This window comes from Halyomorpha halys, unplaced genomic scaffold (assembly GCF_000696795.3).
Source record: "Halyomorpha halys isolate HHAL.00 unplaced genomic scaffold, Hhal_1.1 Scaffold146.1, whole genome shotgun sequence".
Taxonomy (NCBI): domain Eukaryota; kingdom Metazoa; phylum Arthropoda; class Insecta; order Hemiptera; family Pentatomidae; genus Halyomorpha; species Halyomorpha halys.
The window spans coordinates 814379-832567 of record NW_027110622.1 but is presented as its reverse complement, the minus strand read 5'-3'; the positions used below and the strand labels follow the sequence as shown (position 1 = coordinate 832567).

At 29.5% G+C, this 18189-nt stretch overlaps 1 protein-coding gene across 11 annotated transcripts in view; it reads left to right on the top strand.

The window, feature by feature from the left end:
• LOC106678541 (thyrotroph embryonic factor) overlaps positions 1–18189 on the top strand; it is a 680455-nt gene that overhangs the window by 651979 nt on the left and 10287 nt on the right. For 8 of the 11 annotated variants that reach the window (XM_067048773.1, XM_067048775.1, XM_067048772.1 and 5 more), the window contains 2 exons: positions 11990–12120; positions 16301–16574. In XM_067048773.1, the coding sequence (XP_066904874.1) occupies positions 11990–12120; positions 16301–16574 (405 nt within the window). The remainder of the gene's footprint in view (positions 1–11989; positions 12121–16300; positions 16575–18189) is intronic. The other 3 variants (XM_067048776.1, XM_067048774.1, XM_014417103.3) reach the window with 1 other exon arrangement.

Below are 18189 nucleotides of genomic sequence, written 5' to 3'. Positions count from 1 at the left end.
ATGACACATTTGAGCTCTCATTAAATAATAATTATGTGACTATAAGGCTTATTAGGACTCAAGGAGGCTGTACTAAACCATAGATTTCCTCTCTTATCCTTCGTAAAATTTACAATTTTCCTTACTTTGTAAGTAATAAAATCATCCATAAATCCATTAACGTTTCATATTAAACCTATCTAGTCCGAACCTATAATCAATCCTCCCATATTAAACTTTCTAGCCACCCAAACCGTTTAGTTATATTTTCTAAACTTGATAGATTTCTTTTTAGTTCTCCGAGAAAATAAGACCTAATATGAATTTGTCACCAATGGTTAGTTTCTTCACATATCTTTCATGTCATAATAGGTTCTCACATTTATTTTTTTTTATTTTTTAAATAAAAACAAAAAAATGTAAGCAACTAAAAAACATTCTCCTCGCTAAAGCTTTTAAAATTTAGCGCCATGAAAAGGTTAGATAAGACTTAGAGGGTGACATGCACTAAACGGTATGTTTTCCTGACCCATTCATCAGGTTGTGTGTACTAGGAGACAAAACCAACAAGACAATGGCGTTGTTGTCTTTGTGGGTTATCCTTAGGTTGGCAAGATCTATAGACATCCCATTCAAGTTGCGCTCATTGTATACTATACTAGGGGCATAGTCTTCTCATCAGACATAGTCCACCGTTTCATTTATAATTTACCTCTATTGCAAATTTTATCTCATTATCATATAATCGGCTCCACTTTATTGGTTTTTCTTCCTTCGTTTGTACGCTCCCTACTTTATCTTATATCGAAAAGTAATTAAAAAAGCAAAAACTACAAAAAATAACGATTTGATTATATATAACCTTAAGACTCTCAAATAAGCATTAATAGTTTAAAACATACGTGGATGAATATATTTTGCTACAAATACAAATATGGAAAAAATCCATTTCATGTCTATTTATTCTATTTTAGAACATTAAACAACATCCTATTAAATAATATTATTCATACCAAAAATCTATATTTTTCTTGGAATGTCACATAATACTTTCATACAATCATTTCTTCTGTTATAACAATTAGTTAACAACCAATCTTTCAGTTCAATTATTCCCTTATAAATTAAATTAAATAAATGAAAAATTAATTCAGTGTTGTAATATATGAGTATCATAACAATTAAATTCAAATTGGATAGAATAATATTGTTTCAATTGAAGATACCTCTTATCTGATGTGTTAGGAGTTCATAATAGATATTCTAAATCAATATTTCCTTAAAATACCTGAGATTGTAGCAGTCACAAGGTATAAGTTTGTTCTGTAGCAAAGTATCGAGGCCTGCATTTGAACTACCATTATTCCACAGAATTATTTATTTTCAAAAACTGAACATATACATCTAATTTCCAGAAATAGTGAAATAAACATTTATTTTCTCTAACGAAAAATTATTTAACAAAAACAAGTTCAATGTAGTAGTTAGGTTTTATTAGTGAGATTAATTTTTAAATATTAATAAAAATAATTAAGGACAAAACCTTTTTAAGGATTAAACTCAAAATTTTAAATTCAAAACTATAATAATAAAAGTAGTAATAGCAGTTTTAAAATTTTAATATTACAAATTTTTATTACGTTTACTGGTAATTTTCCTCTTCACCCCATCATGTTATTAAAACCTATTTTCATATACACACGTCTTAGAAGTACGTGTTATAATTTATTTAACTTTTTTTTCCCCTACTGTTTGCTGACAAGCTGTTCTCTCAGGCTCCAAAAAAACATTATATGGATAAAATAAATACTTTTTTAAACTAATAAATATATATAAAATAAATAAATTAACAATTTTTTTTTACTCACATTTTATATAGAAAAATATAATAAGTAACTTTGCTGTAAAAAAAAATTAATTTCGATTAAATCTTCTACAGTTCTGTAAGTTTTTTTTAAAGGAATAACAGGACGTTTTGTGCTAGAAATGTTTTATCTGCAAGATTGCAAAGCCTTTAGGTTTGGGAATAGAAATCGGCTGCTACGGGTTTCATTTGCATACGGCTTTTACTCTCGTTTATACAGCTCTGTCTCTCTCTGGAATCTCTCTTCTTAGACTACCTAAAACACAGATAGTTTTAGTAATGTTGGATAAAGAAGATACTCTAAGAGAATGGATTTAATTGAAAGTAATGGGATTCCCTTGTTACTCTAAGAAGCTATTGTATTTTCCTTTATTTTTTATATTTTTTTCAGCATTGTTTTCTTCTTAAATCGAGAAAGTTCCTAGCACCTAATAACAGACAACATTGATTCTTAAAATAAATCGATTCTTGGATGATTTTAAATGTATTTTTAATATCGTAACCGAAGTAAAGATAATAATAGATGAAAATAATTCACCGCTAGTTATTTTCAAATAACTATTTTTATCAATACTTATCAACTAAAAACAATGTAACAATAATTTAATTTATTTATAATAATATCAGCAGAAACAATATAAATAAAATATATTATTATTATAATCTATGTATTACACTATTTCATTATTCTGAATCTGAATCGCTCATGAATTCATCAGAATATAAACTCAGATTCAAATGAACGTCCATTTAAGTGTCAAGGTCATATTCTATTATTTATTCATCAAAGTCAGGAATAATTTTACTTTGTCTTTTCTAAATTTTTCTCCCTATAGAGCAAAACTTTATATCAAATATAAAAGTTGTGGCAGATTGTAATATTTATCAATAAACAAAATGAATTATTTATTTCTTGAATAATATTGTAGGAATTGTGTCCGGGTGGCGGTCAACTAAGGTATAAAATTAGTAGAACAACTGTTTATTAGTAACTGACGTTTCGGCCCACTTTGCCCGACTCTTTGTAGTAAACTAAATCATACAAATTTTACTTACTGACATAGTTGCGTCCCCTAATTTTTCGTGTAGGTCAGTGAGCTCGTGTTGAAGTTATAGCCATTTTTGTGATTATAAAAAAAAATCTATATACCAGAGAAGATTAAAATAATGAACTAACAAAATTTTTTATTTTTCTGCTAATGTAAAATATCGTATTTTAGGACTTTCTTGAATTTCTAACCTTGCTTCGTCTCCCATTCCTGATAATCCTCCAAGGCGCCTGAAAAGAAGATGGTCTAGAGACATTCTAGTATAAAAATGTTATTAGAGTTCTACCAATGGGTAGTTTCTCTATATACGTGTATCATACTATCATGATCTAACATCAAATGTACAGGATATATATTTATGTAAATAAAGTTGTAAATTTCAATAAATAAAAAAAAATTAATTATTTTATTACGTCTCTATCTGGTTTACAATATTACAATTGTGTTTGTTGATAATAAATGATAAAATATTATTTATTGGTTTCATACTATTATGATCCCTTAAATAATTTTTAAATAAAACCAGATGGTTTAATAAAATTAGAATAAAAAATTGTTAAAATTTAGATTTTAGTCCGTTGTTGGTTTTGGTGGTGCAGAGTCTAATCGTTTTAAAAGAAAATGTTTTGACATAAAATATTATTGCCTATTTCGGTACTGTAATAGATCCTTATATTGGTGTAGACATAATTAAAATATTATTACAAAGTATTAATAGTTACTGTTCTGTCAATATCGTCTGCATTTGAAGAAGAGTTGAAACTGCCATACAACTGGAAGAACCTGGTTTAAAGTGTGAACGGCTGAAGGAGTTCTGTAGCGAGGCCTAACCGCTTTCTCCTTGGACTGGTTTTTTTCCACTTCATCTTCTATCTATTCTAGAGTCCTAGAGTCCGGTCTAGGATAACAATCTTCCCTTCGAAGGATGGCCTAGTTATTCTTAAAAATTCTTCCATGTACCTTTTGTAGAAAATGTATGAAGAAAATTTGCAGACATCTTGTTTGTCTGACGAAGTTTCTCTAAATTGTGTTGTATAATCTAAATTATGGAAGAAGTTATTCTTGGGAGTAAACCGGATTCAGTAACTATGGACTCTGATAAAGAAAAAATCCTCTACCTAATGAGTTTGTTTGTTTTTTTTTTAATGGCGTAAACAACAAACATTTTTAAGTCCGACTTAAATAATATAGTTACCAAGGATCACAATACTATACTATACTTTCGTGTGGGGTATAACTCGATCTTATAATACGGAGAAACTCATGTTTTACTCGCTATAAATACTATAATTATCATTGTCGTGTTAATTCAAGAGCAATTTTTTTTACATTCAAATACATCTTAACTTAATTTTCGTACATTTCTACGAAAAAAAAAAAGATTTTACTGTATTCAGCTCTGAATGGAAAGCTTACAAAAATTATTTAAAATAATTCTTGATAGAAGAGAATGTAGGATATTTCAAAGTAAATCATAGAAAAAAAAGTTGTCAACAAAGATATTTCAATATGAAAACACAAATTTTAATTGCATGAAATTTTGTTGTAACCTCGAAAATATAAACAAAACGTTGGTCGCCACTGTCACTCTTTTTCCTTTCATACAAGCCGGCCGAAAAGGAAAAATAACATATAGTTTTGAATTACTATTTTTGTGGCTTATTATAGTTAATTGTATTATTAATATTCGCTGTACTTAACGTGAAATGAGATCCTCAAATTAATAATTTGACAGTGATTTAATATTAAATTGTTTTCTAAAGTTTATTTTATCATTGTCTTTTTGTCGTGGCAACTTTTTGGCCATTATAATATGGTGAGAAAATTTCAAATTATAATTTGAATAGTAAATTTCACGTTATAGTTTTTAATGATTTTAGCGAAGAGCTTACCTACCAGCGTTCAATTTCTTTTTTTTTTAGGTGGGCGTTGTATTTAAAATTAGGACCTGAAAATTGTCCGTTATCTAAAAATCAACCGTTATAATTTATATAGATTTGAATTATATATATAATTTTATTCATCCTTATAAAAAACACTGTTCTTATGGATTTCAATTAAACTAGGAATAAAAAATATTAAATAGTAATGAAAAATTTTTACATCAATTTTTCTATAACTCTCATACATATCATCTTTTCTATAACTCTCTGTATATACTCTCATCGTTTTATCATACTTTATATTCGTCTCATGTTCTCATTTAGCCCTGTTGAAACCCTGCAAAGTTGGGCGAAACGTGGTTTCTTATAAATAGTTGTTTGCTCTTTTGTAACTTTTTTGACCGCCTCCGGCACCATCTTCCTACATAAAATAACAAATATGTATATATTTAACAATATATAATATGTACGATCTTGTATGCTTCTTTTGAAAGCATAAACAAATATGATACCCAATTACTTAAATATACTGACCCAAAGTAAAACAGAAAGGAAAATTTTTTTCTTGCTTACTTTATGAAATTTGAGAGACGATGAAAACTAAAACAAAATATTTGATTATGTATCAATAAAATTATTTTATTACTATTTTTAATCAGTGTCGGCTATAACACGTTGAAGAAAAAATATTTTCGATAGTATTTGATTTTTTTTATAAAAAAAAATATTATATTAAAAAATTTACTTTTAAGAAGAAATTATAGACAAGAAATGATTTTTTTTTTTAAACTTTAATATATTTTTCAGTTTATACTAATAAAATACTTCACATTGTTTTTTCATCAGTTACCTAAAACTCTACTTGCATTTAATTTTCTATTTTTTAATCCTCTATCTTAATAATGTTTATATGGTTCCGTCTTGAGTGTGCCCGAAACTTTTACGTTCCGTATTTCGTTTGTGCATTTTAATCGCTTCTATTCATCATAAATATATTCTTTTTTTTTTTAATGCGTGTAGAATAGTTCGTAAGGGAGGTACAAGAAAAAAAATATATATTATTTTTTTATTTTTTTTATCTAAGCTCCTTAAAGGATAAACCATTCGTCCTACGATTTGAATATGACATCATATTGTATTATTTCTACGTATTTACGGGCAAAGTGATTTTTTGTTTGGCTCGGCATTGTGCAGGTTTTCAAACTGTTTATTCCAACTGTTTTAGTTTAATATGTATTTAGGTTTTTCTGATTTCTTTTTTAATTCTACTTAGACTTTTCTTTTCTCCTCAGAGCAACGATTATAATGATGGAATAGACGCGAACCCATCTTCAAACGGCAAAGAGTAATTGAATCTGCAATTGCTTATTAAAGAGAAATTATACTGCACAATATCTCACTGACCTCGGTGCCCAAGCTATCTGCAATTAGCAGACAAAACATGTTTATCGGCCTGCTTCTTTCTTTATCCCACTTTTTCTTATCTCTAAAAAACAAGATGACTACATATTTCACTCTACTGTATAATTTATTCACCTTTATTTGTAAAATATATTTAGTTTGTTGTATTACATGTATTTTTTATAATTATTTATATGCAACATACGCGTTATTACGTTTTCCGAAAAATTATTAGCAGATAACAAGAAGTATGATAAATCATCTGGTGCTTTTAATTTTTGAAAATTATAACTTAATTCACTTATAGGGAATGCGGGTAGCCTCGGGGTAAGGCGCGTGGCTGCTAACTCCGAAGACCCGAGTTCCAATCCTGCTGGGTAGAAAATAGTTTTCTGTTACACTGTAGCCGCGAGTCAACTCCTGTGGGTTCTGGAGCCATCCTGGGGTCCACCCAGCCTCTTAAATTGGGTATAAATCTGGCTTTCGAGCGTGATTCTGACCAAATCACCTCCTAGCACAACCGTTGGTCTAGTAATAGTACTTCCTTACAATGTTCTGAACCACTGACTGTTAATGGATTGTAGCAGTACAGATTTTAATTCACTTTTAACTTCTATGCCTAAAATACGATTAAATGTTTTTTTTTTAATGATTGGAGAAGTTTGTCAGGGGGTGCGGTCAGCAAAGAACAACATAAACAAAACCATATTTATTTATTTTATGCTGACGTTTCGACCTCGACAGTCATCGTTGTTTTTTTATTTCTATGATAATCTGTAAATGTTGGTAACAGTTTTAAATTTGAAAATTTAATTTGTCCTTTATCTTTATAATAAGGTTTACGAAATCCCTAATGAAACAAAATGGCGGATAATTCTGTCGAGCTTCGAGAATCATTTTGGGATGACATGTGGACTTTTTTTTCTTTTTTTAATAATTATTTTTTGCTATTTACAACTGTACATTATAATACATTTAGTAAATCTGATCTAAGTTAAATTGGAGTGTTACAGGCATGTAGAGAAACTACCCATTGGGAGCACTCCAATGACATTTGACATTAGCTGGTCTCGTGGCCATCTTCTTTTCTTGCGCCTCGGAGGATTGTCAGGAATGGAAGAGGATGCAAGATTAGAAACTAGGGGGTTAACATGTGGACTTAATGCGAAATATTAAAAACAAAAGTAGTCCAGTAGTATCGGAGAAAAGCCGCGAGTAGGGGATGGGTTTTTTTTTATTCGATTTTTGAATTCTCTGAGTATCATGAAATGTAAAACTTCAAATGCATACAGATTTTTTATATTATATGGATTCCATGTCAGTCGTTTGTCGAGATGTAGTCCTAAGTAACGGATCTGTTCGACAGGAATAAGTGGGGTATTATTAAAGGATACTGTTGGGCAAGAGGTCATTGGTTTTCGACGAAGAGTAAATGTGATTTGGTGGGATTTAATCAGATAATTTAATTTTTTTTTTTTTTTTTTCTCCTAATGCTAAAATTGTTTTTGTTATCTTAGATCGTGTAGTTAAACTTTTATACTTGTTCAAACGTTTTACTCTTCCTATGTATCCGTTTCTGCTTCTAACGACATTTTTTTTTCTTATCAGTATTTATTTTCAAGTTCTTGATGAAAGTTATATGTATTTAGTTTTATAGTTTCCAGTCTTCACATGATAGTTCAAATCATCAGCATACCCAAGATATTTTACCGTTTTAATGGAATATTTGTGCTTTCTAAAGGCTATCAAACGTTTTATTGGTTTATCTTATTTATATTTTTTTGTATTCTCCGCTAATCGCGTTTTCCATATTTCTAAATTTAAAATATTCAGGAATTTCATTTCAATCATTGTTTTCACAGACAAATAAATATAAAATTCACTCTAGTAATTTTATTTATTGCACTAATAATGTTATTTAGTATAAATTGCCATTGAATGTTTTGAGGGAGTGTAACTCGTTCATGAGGGAAGTTGCAAACGTTGGATTACAAGACCTTGAACATTGGAGACCTTGCGTGGACATAACAAGCAATTTTCAACTCTTGAAATAACTAATTAATTGCAAATAAACTTTGAGGTATCAGGTGTTGCTCTGCCTCCATTATCCCGTAGGCGTGGCACTGTGGTTTATTTTTTTTTTCTGATGTGTATGATTCATCCACTGTTTACAGTTGTATAATTATAGCTTGATTCCACTTGTTCTTTTTCTCCTATTTCAGTTTATTTGAAAATTTCTTCTATGAACTTTATATAGGTGATTTTTAGGAAAACAGTAGTGGCGATATGGGTTTATCCACTACGATTTTCATATTGCTAAACCTAATTGTTAGCTTTAAGATCTGTATACTATGAGTCAGATGAGGTTTCTGTTCCAGTATTTAAGCTATGATAGTAATAAAGATTAATTAGTTTATTATTACAAAAGGCTTCAAATATTCGTTGTATACAAAAAGTTTCTGTCGTGCGTATTAATGACAAAAAGCTCTACCGATATCCCAAAATAATATTCTAAAAGAAATTATGAATAATCTTTCCTTCATTGGTCCTAGGCCTACATTTACAGCCACCATTTCTGGGAAAAACGTCATACAGATATCAAATTTATTTAACGTCCGTACCATGCTTCCATACTTTATTTATTTAAACTTTGATATAATTTTTCCTTCTATTACCGTTTTATTCTATCATTTGGACTAAAGAAGGGCGTAGTAACCTCAAACTTTTTAAATTCCAATTATGAGTCTTCAAAGTCTGATTTGTCCGTTTCACGGGTCTGTTGTGGTTCACACCATAGAAGTTTATTTATTTTTATTAGTAATCTAATATTATGACTTAAAATTATTTACTGAATTATCTACTTTTATGGATTAGAAATGTTGCAACCAAGTCAGGTATAAGTTTTCATGTCTTGTTCCATACTTAGGTTAGTATTTACTCATTAATGTTTCCTAAAAATCCATCAATTGATTTTAGTTTCGGTTTAAAAATGGTTTTGGTCTCGAAAATTAGGTTTATCTTCTTAAAGCTTCTTCAAAAATATGTCTTTTTTTGGAAACCTCAACGCATCGCAGAAAAAAGTGGTTTTGCTGTGAATCACCCATATATACACTTATATTTGTAACAATAAAGTTAAACGTTCAATGATGGAATCAAAATGAAATATCAACATTTAAGATGTTGAAAAGAATTTCTGCTCTTTATCGAGCAGAGATCTGGATCCTGAATGAGAGGTTACAAAGCCGTGTTACTGCAACAGAGATGAAGTTTCTCAGAAGAATTATGGGGAAAACGCGTAAAGACAGTGTCCGAAGTTACAGGATCAGGGATGAGCCGTGCTGGAAACTCTGGAGTGGAGGCAGCTAAGGTGGTATGAAGACTGAGAGGGCGATCCAGGACCTCATACCCCAGCCATATGGAAAGAATTGGAAGGTGAAGGGTGAAGACTCTGGAAGAAATGAGGAAACTTACCATGGATAGGAACGCGTGGAACCGATGATTAGAAGCACCCCCACGCTAAAAGGCATATAGTTGGAAGAAAAATAAGGATAAGAAAAGAATTTCTTAAAACTACCTTTTTTATTTTTCTTTACAGATATTTACTTAAAACCAGTACCAATCGATGTACGACGACGTTACAATTTCGAGATCATAACACCAAAAATAATTAGAAGAGATCTTGCCTCCCACACCCGCCCCTTTACCCAATATATACCGCCTTTCTTATCTCATTTAAAAAAAAAACTAACTGATTACAATTACAGCAATATTTGAAAAAAATTACTTATATAGCTAAATTGTAAATAGGAATTGATAGATATGTGTTATTATACCCGGATCATCGGATTGTTTTTAACTTTTTTTTTTCGAGAAGCTCACCTCGTTTTTACGTTTTAAGCTTAATAAGGCATTGCGAAAAATAAATTAGGATACAAGAACGGATGGACAGCCCACCATTGACTGGTAAAGGATTGAATGAATGGAGATGATGGGTTAGGATGGTTACAATGTCCTTGTTTCAAGTACCATCATTACAGCACCGTCTAGGTCGGCGGCAACATTGTCAAAAATGATCAACTGCCAAGGCCTACTGTATATTTAATATAATAAAACTCAATAAGTAGTTATTTTTTTCCGTATGTTTGCATTTATTTAATGAAAATAAATAAATACAAGTTGAACTATTTTGATCATTTTTTTTCTTTATTTCAACACATTATTCAAACATGATTAATTTATTCAACATTAACTGCCTGATGATAAAAGAAATTTGTTTGTCGGCTTCTAACTCTTCAAAATATTTAAATACTATTTTTCTTAAAAACATTTTATTTACTACCAGTGAGGAATTCCATCATAATAACAATTTTAATCACCCTCTCCTTCCCTTCACTCCCTCTCAGCATAATCTTTATTTATTTATTATTTATTAATGCACCCAATTTTTTAAGTCATTTTCAAAATTATTAAAGCTATGATCATAAATTTTCTACTGATATATCAGTATATTTTTATTATAAAATGAACCAACGGATTATTTTCAAGGGTATTCTGTAAAGAGGAATAGTATGACTTATTTATTAACTAAGTTTCAAATTTCCATCTTATGAATTAAATTATCAATAGCCAAATATAAATTAACTTTTGGAATTTCGGTCTGCAACTTTACCTTATTAATATACCATTGCTCTGTGTGAATGATTTTTTAAAATTTCATTTGCGATAAAAATGATTTGGACCCATCCCAATTTTTCTGGATTTTAAAAGTTTATTTCTTACCTATACCGGTGTAACCCTAGAATATTTTGAAGTATTTCGTAAGGAAATATTGTTTCTTGAACAATGGTTGTACAAGGAGGTGATTCACATGCTCACACTCAACCGCCAGGTTTTTTCTCCAATTAAGAGCACCCAATTTGTAGAGGTTGGCTGAGTGTACTCCAGGAGAGCACCTGAACCCGCAACATATAATTATAAAAGATTAAATAATTATTTACCACAGCCAAATTCAAACCTGGACCTGGGATTTAGTTGTACTGTGCCTTACTCACTGAACTACTCCCTTTCATATTTCTATTTGATTCCATATTTCTACATAAACTCCAGTTTATTTCTACTTGTTTGTAAATGGTTTACAAAAACATATATGGGTAAGGTGATAGTATGAAATTACAAAATTACTGTTATAACCAAGACAAATTAATCATATTAATATTGTTGTTCATATTGCAAATATTGTCAATCAATCTCATCAATATTGTTCATATGAGGCGTTGAAAGCCAGAGTAGAATATCCCATATTTTAATGAAAATTGGGTTTGAAATATCAAACCATTTTATATCATGCCATCTGCTGGCTAAATATTTTTTTTTATTAATTTCAAAACCAGCTAAACAGATAGACCAATATGTCTTTGATCTCAAGTTGGCAGTGCAAGAGTATATCAAAAGGCTTAATCTGCTCTGTCACTGCTTACCAAAAAGAAAGGATTCACCTTCAAAACTAGTCTAAAACTATTTGGCAAAAATTATATAAAAGTCTTCTAAATAATTTTTCTCAAAATCACAGCTGTAGAAGTTATTCCATTTTGGTTTTCAAACCCTCAAATGTTCTAAAATGTGTATTTAACTTTTAATATTTTATATAATACTTATGAAGCTTATTTTTGTTTTCACTGTAAGAAGTATTGTAGTATATGGACTTAGTGATTATGATTGATTATTATAATCAAATAATTTCAGACTTTTTTTTTATGTTTGCCCTTATGAAAAATAAATATGTTGTATATCTGATTCCATATTATGTGTTATAGGCAAATCCTGTGGTAAAGAGAGTCCAGAAAAGAAAGATGAGTCAGAGCTATGGGGAACTATGGAGGCGCAGACCGCCTTCCTCGGCCCCAACCTCTGGGAAAAGACATTACCTTACGACACAGATCTCAAGGTAGTATTGTTCATAATTACAATTGGTATTCATACTAACACTTAAAAAATAATACAGTGATTACTGTCGCATACAAAATTTCTATAATTACTTATTACGCATGTTCAGCTAAAATTAAATATTCCTAATAAAAGAAAAAAGGTCTATTTTTGCATAGTGATATGTAATAACAAGAAGATAAAATCAACTTTTCTATTATTTATTTCATATATCGCCTCTATTTTATCCTCCAGATAAATATTGGTTACTTCAAAACCAACTTAAATCTTTGTATAATAACAATATAACAATCTGGGAAACTATAAGGTTTCCTGAATAAGATATACCTAAAAAATTAAACTTCAGTTGCATGTATTTAAAAAAAAAATGTACAGAACCTATTTGGTACAACTGATTGTGTAAAAAGTTGGATAACCCTTAATGTATCCAATTTTATTTTATTGGAAATCTCACCAATAGATTACAACCTAAACCCCACCTTTAAATCAATGGAAATATAAGCAAACAAAAAAAAAAAATGTTGACAGAAGAGATAAAAAATTAATTCTTATTCGGAAAATACTTTTAACCACTTATTTGCATGAAGTGAATTTTGGTGCGCTAACATTAAAATGGGTGCAACTGGTATATTACTAATGAAAATGAACCCCGATTAACTGAAAATGATTTATTAATTTTTTTTTTTCTGTGAATAAATAGGAAGGTTCTGGAAAATTACTTTGTTACAACATATTAACATATTTTAGGGTGGAGGTTTCAAATAACAAATAATTTAAAAAAAGAAAGAAAGTTTTTCATAATTTAACTGATACATATACTTCTCCTCATTTCTATGTAGCATTCCATTAAAAAAGATTCATAATCTTTCCTTTATTTCTTTAATATATTTCCCGCTCAATAATACCTACTACAATGAAAATGTAATAAATAATATTTATAAGATAAATTATTAAAAGGCGATGAACTGTTGTTATTTTATATGTTTTTGTTGTTCTTATAAGAAATTGTTCAGTTGTGATTCTGTGATTGCAAAGCATGAGTTTTTATTTTAATAAAATAAAATAATGTAACTTTTTATTATATGGTGAAGGTGTTTATTACTTTTGTTTTATCTTAACTTCAGGTTTATTGCAATATATTGTGAAATAATTTTCCAACTGGTACTTATAATATTCATATAAACGTTCCTTCAGGAAAAGATTATTAATCTAAACGAATTGAATTTATAAATTTTGTTTTAAAAAATTGATAAAAATTAGAAGATAATAATAAATTTAAAAAAAAAACATTTAGAAACTTGATAAGAATTTATTAAAAAGCTTGTATGCTAATTATTAAGTCTAAATATGCAATAAAAATAAGTTATGTTAAATATCTTGAAGTCAAAGTGGATCTAAGCTGAGAATTTCAATTACTTGAGCTAAACTTTAATAAGTATGTAAAATTATTGACTTTTTGCTTAAAATAATTATTATTTTTTTATTGTATGGAAATTAATAAAAATCATTATGTTAATTATAGTGATTATAATTCATGATTTCACACAAAAATAAAGAGTTTTTCATTTACCATCGAATATAAAAACATGGCTAATTAGTATTTTAGGATTTTCATCACTCTTGATTAAAACATAAGAGGAATGCATTTGATTTTGAATGAATTTCAAATTTGGTCAATATCATACAATTGTGAAAAACTTGAAAATATAAATTTTCAAAACTTCCACTTCAATAAATTGGCAATTAGATACTATTATAACCGAGGACTGTGATGTTCCTTCATATTATGCAACTTATGTCCCATTTAGTGCTAAAATTAAAATTTTAATTAGATAAAAGGAGAAGAAGTTGGGGGGGAGGGGGGTTTTGTGGTCAGCAGAAAAACACAAATAAACAAATTGTTTATTTGTTACAAATTGTTTAATTGTTACAAATTGTTTATTTGTGCCCACATTTCGACCTGACTTTCAGGTCTTCATCAGGGCTATAAAACAAAAAGAGATAACAACCATCAATGAGAGAAACTATGAAATAAAATAAATAATAGCCTAACAAATTTGGAATTTTTTTTTTCTATGTTCCTCTGATTGATGGTTGTTATCTCTTTTTTGTTTTATAGCTCTGACGAAGACCTGAAAGTCAGGTTGAAACGTAGGCACAAATAAATAATTTTTTGTTTATTTGTGGTTTTCTGCTGACCATCTTCTCCTCTTATTTATCTCCAGTCAACTATCTTCACCTCATTAAAATTAGATATTATTAGATTAATAAATAAAAAAATTATTCGTTTTTATTCCTGATAATTCATGTGTTTGTAGCCTGGAAAAAAGTACATATTTTTTTAAAAATTATTAGTCGTGTTCTACCATTATAAGATTTATTTTTTATTAATATTTTTATATTGAATTATAAGATGTTACATATATTATCTAAAAAATATCCCTTGGCGAATTACTATAATTTCTTAAAATCCCACTGACGAAAAGGTGCAGACGCATTGCTTTCAAAAAATTTGTTCCTTTCCACATTCACATTTTTATGTTTTTATAAACAAAAATGAAAAAAAAAAAAGTAGAGTTTGTCGGAAGATTCATACAAATGCCATTATGATTATATTTTGCTTAATTAATTAAACTAGACTGTATTCATGTCATGTTTTATTGATGTAACCCAAACACATTTTCATGTTAAAAAATGCAGATATTTTATAGATGGTGGTTCTATCTTTTTCTCCCTTACTTTATGAATATTATGAATGATGTGAGAAAAAAAAAAGACAGACATTATTATTGGAAGATTTCAAAGAAAGGTTTTAGTTCTTCAAACAGCAACATATAGTTAATTCAGCCACTATCAGGCCTGGGAACCACAAAACCACATTAGTCCACACTAGAATGTAGAAATTGTACATCCCAATTCAATAGTCTAATGTAAAATAATAATAATTCATTTCACCTATATTAATAATATAATTCAACTTAAAAGAGGCATCATTAAAACAGCTATATTGATAAGCAGCTATTTTAGTTTTTGATATAGTGATAATATTTAATTTTGAAGGTTATATGCCATCCCAGGTCCAAATGTGAATAATTTTAAGTTTTGTTAATTACCGTAAATTTTATTATTTATTTACTGTTATTTGAGATAGTAAATGCCGCAGTAATTTTCCAATAATAAACTAAACTCAATCTTTATAGTCTTTTATTTTACTATTCAATTTTTAACTAGTCTTTGTAATCATCCTTTCTTATAATAAAAAAAAAATTATAATCCTTCTTTTTTTTTCTGCTTAGCTTTTTTTTAAAGATTTTAATGTTTAAAACAGACACTTTCTGTAAATGATCTTCATTAATTTTATAATAAACACACTGTGCTAACTTTCATCAACATTTTTTTATTTGCCTTTTTTAATATTTTGACTGTTTTTACTATTTTCAGACCTACTCTTTATCAGTGTATATTATTTTTATAACTGTCCTACCTGGACCATGTTATCATTCTTTACACCAATTACATATAGTTATTGTCAACATTAAAACTTTTTATTCTATCCTGCTATAATAATTATTATTATAACTTAATTTATCATGATTACGACAATTAACCAGTTGAAAATTCCAGGATGCAAATTGAAGAAATGGCTGTTTTAAATGAATAATTAAGACAGGATAGAATGAAATGATTTTATGTTGACAATTACAATGTAATTATTATAATAATGATATATTGGTAGGACTGTGATAAAAATAATATACATTTACTAACAATAGACCTGAAGATGTTATGAATAGTCAAAACATGATAGAAAGGAAAAAGAGATATTTTGGAGAAAAAGAGGATAGCTTGTTTATTAGAGTATAAACTTTTAATTTTAAAATATTTTATAAAAAAAATATATCATTAATATTGTTTTTCTAACATTGAAGATTTTCATTTTTATTCCTTAATTTATTAAGCTTATTGTTGAGAAATGATTACTTCAGCAGATGTCTAATGTTAGTGAACCATTCAAATAATTTTTTACCCTGTTTCCAAAACTTACATCTCAGTTCTTGGTTATCTAGTAAATAATTACCATTAAATATCTGACTTAGGGCCAATAAATTCGGCTAATCGGGGTTTCACTGCCGAGAGTAAAATCCGATAGAATATAATGATATATTGATGTTGGCCTCCAGTTGGAGAAGATAAATATAGAGTCAGAGACGAGTGTGACTAACAGAGAGCGTTGCCTTCGACAGTACGTGGACTTGGACGAGTTCCTGTCTGAAAATGGAATCCCCGTGGAGGGTGGCCTGCAACAGCCGTCGAGCTCAGGGTGCCTCAAGGAGCCGGGCCGGGCCTCGCCTACCAGCAGTACACCTCAAGTCCTCACCAAGCGGGAGCCCAGCCCAAGCCCCTCGGAGGCTATGAGTCCGCTCACAATATCACCACCCTCACCGGCTGAGTCAAGTAAGTTTTTTATTTTATATTTAATTTGAGTATTCTCTTTGATTAGACATTATTTATAAATTAGTTAATGAGAGTAAAAACATAAAAAAGGACAATTATTTTTAGAGTATTATTGGAACCAGTCTTCATTCTAATTAATACAAAACCTTAACACTCCAGTAGTCGCAAATCATCTGAGAGATGACCCAGGAAAATGTTTGTGTACTGTTAGTACCTTTTTAATTTGATAAATCCCTGACTCTTGCTCTTCTCCTAACTTAAAGCTATGTTGCTCCTTGTCAAAAAGAAAGAAAAAAAAGTACTCTCAGGACAGATTCCAAGAGTGTTAGGACTGTGTATATGCTTGTTTTAATTTTTTTTTGGTTGGTTCTACAGACCTTCTAGATCTTTGGCCACCTGAACCAGCCTTCTTCACACCTGCTTATCTTGGGCTACTGCTTTCCAGTTTACTGCATGCAGCTCTTTCATGTCTTTGTTGATTCTGTATAGCCATCTGATTTTCTGCCTTCCACATGGTCTCTTGCTTACTATACTGGCATTCATTGTTGTGTAGAGGTGACCCAATGGATTGCCTCGAGCCAAATTTCCCGCCCATCTTAACCTCCTTGCCTTTATATCATGAGGTATTGACTCGCCAGTCTCTACAAGCTCACTGTTAGTTCTTCATCCATGTTTCAAGGCTCTGATCCCAGATTGTTATTACGTATTAGAGCCCAGGTGTCACAGCTGGCTTTATCATGCCTTGTACACCCTTAGTTTCAGAATTTTCAGGATTTCAGTATTCTTAATAGAAAGAAGAAGATTTCTTGTGTTCATGACTAATTAGGTATTTAAAATAATTGTAGAAGAGCAAAAGTCTGTTAAGTTAAATTAGTATTATTAGTGATTAAATTGTTATACTAACTTTAAATTAACTTTTGACTCCTGAGTACAATATATTATACTTTCAAAATGTTGGGACAATGTTTTATTTTTTTTCTATGTAATTTTGTATGCATTAATTTTTTTTAAAATTAAATCTGTACTGCTACAACCAATGAAGGGTCATGGGTGTAGTACTTTATAAGGAAGTACTGTTACTGGACCAACAGTTGTGCAAGGAGGTGATTTGGTCAGAACCATGCTCGACCGCCAGATTTTTACCCAATTAAGGGTACCCACTTTATGAGGCTAAGTGGACCCCGGAGTTTATTAAAAATAATTTTGCCCAAGCAAAATTTTGCTTATATTTAAAGCAATCTTGCCAGTAAAATTAGGCCTTATACAAGAGGCACAGAATACACGCCGTGGGGGGAGAGCGACTGAGTATCTTAAATTACAGTCGAAACTAACTAATCAACTACTACTTGACATTCTGGCATGATCAGAACAGAAAAAAATAACTTATTTATAATATTACTTAAATTCAGAATAGACAAAGCACATATCACATGAACTGTTAAATAAGAATTAGCAGATAGGAATACTCCATCACTCAAAATAGTATAGTCCAAAATAAACTTATTTCCTGGATCCACATCATAACTCAAAGATCATTATTTTTTAATTAATGCAGCAGAGTCAATTGAAATGATGTGAACTTTTAACTATTATAGTTATTTATAAGCTTTTAATA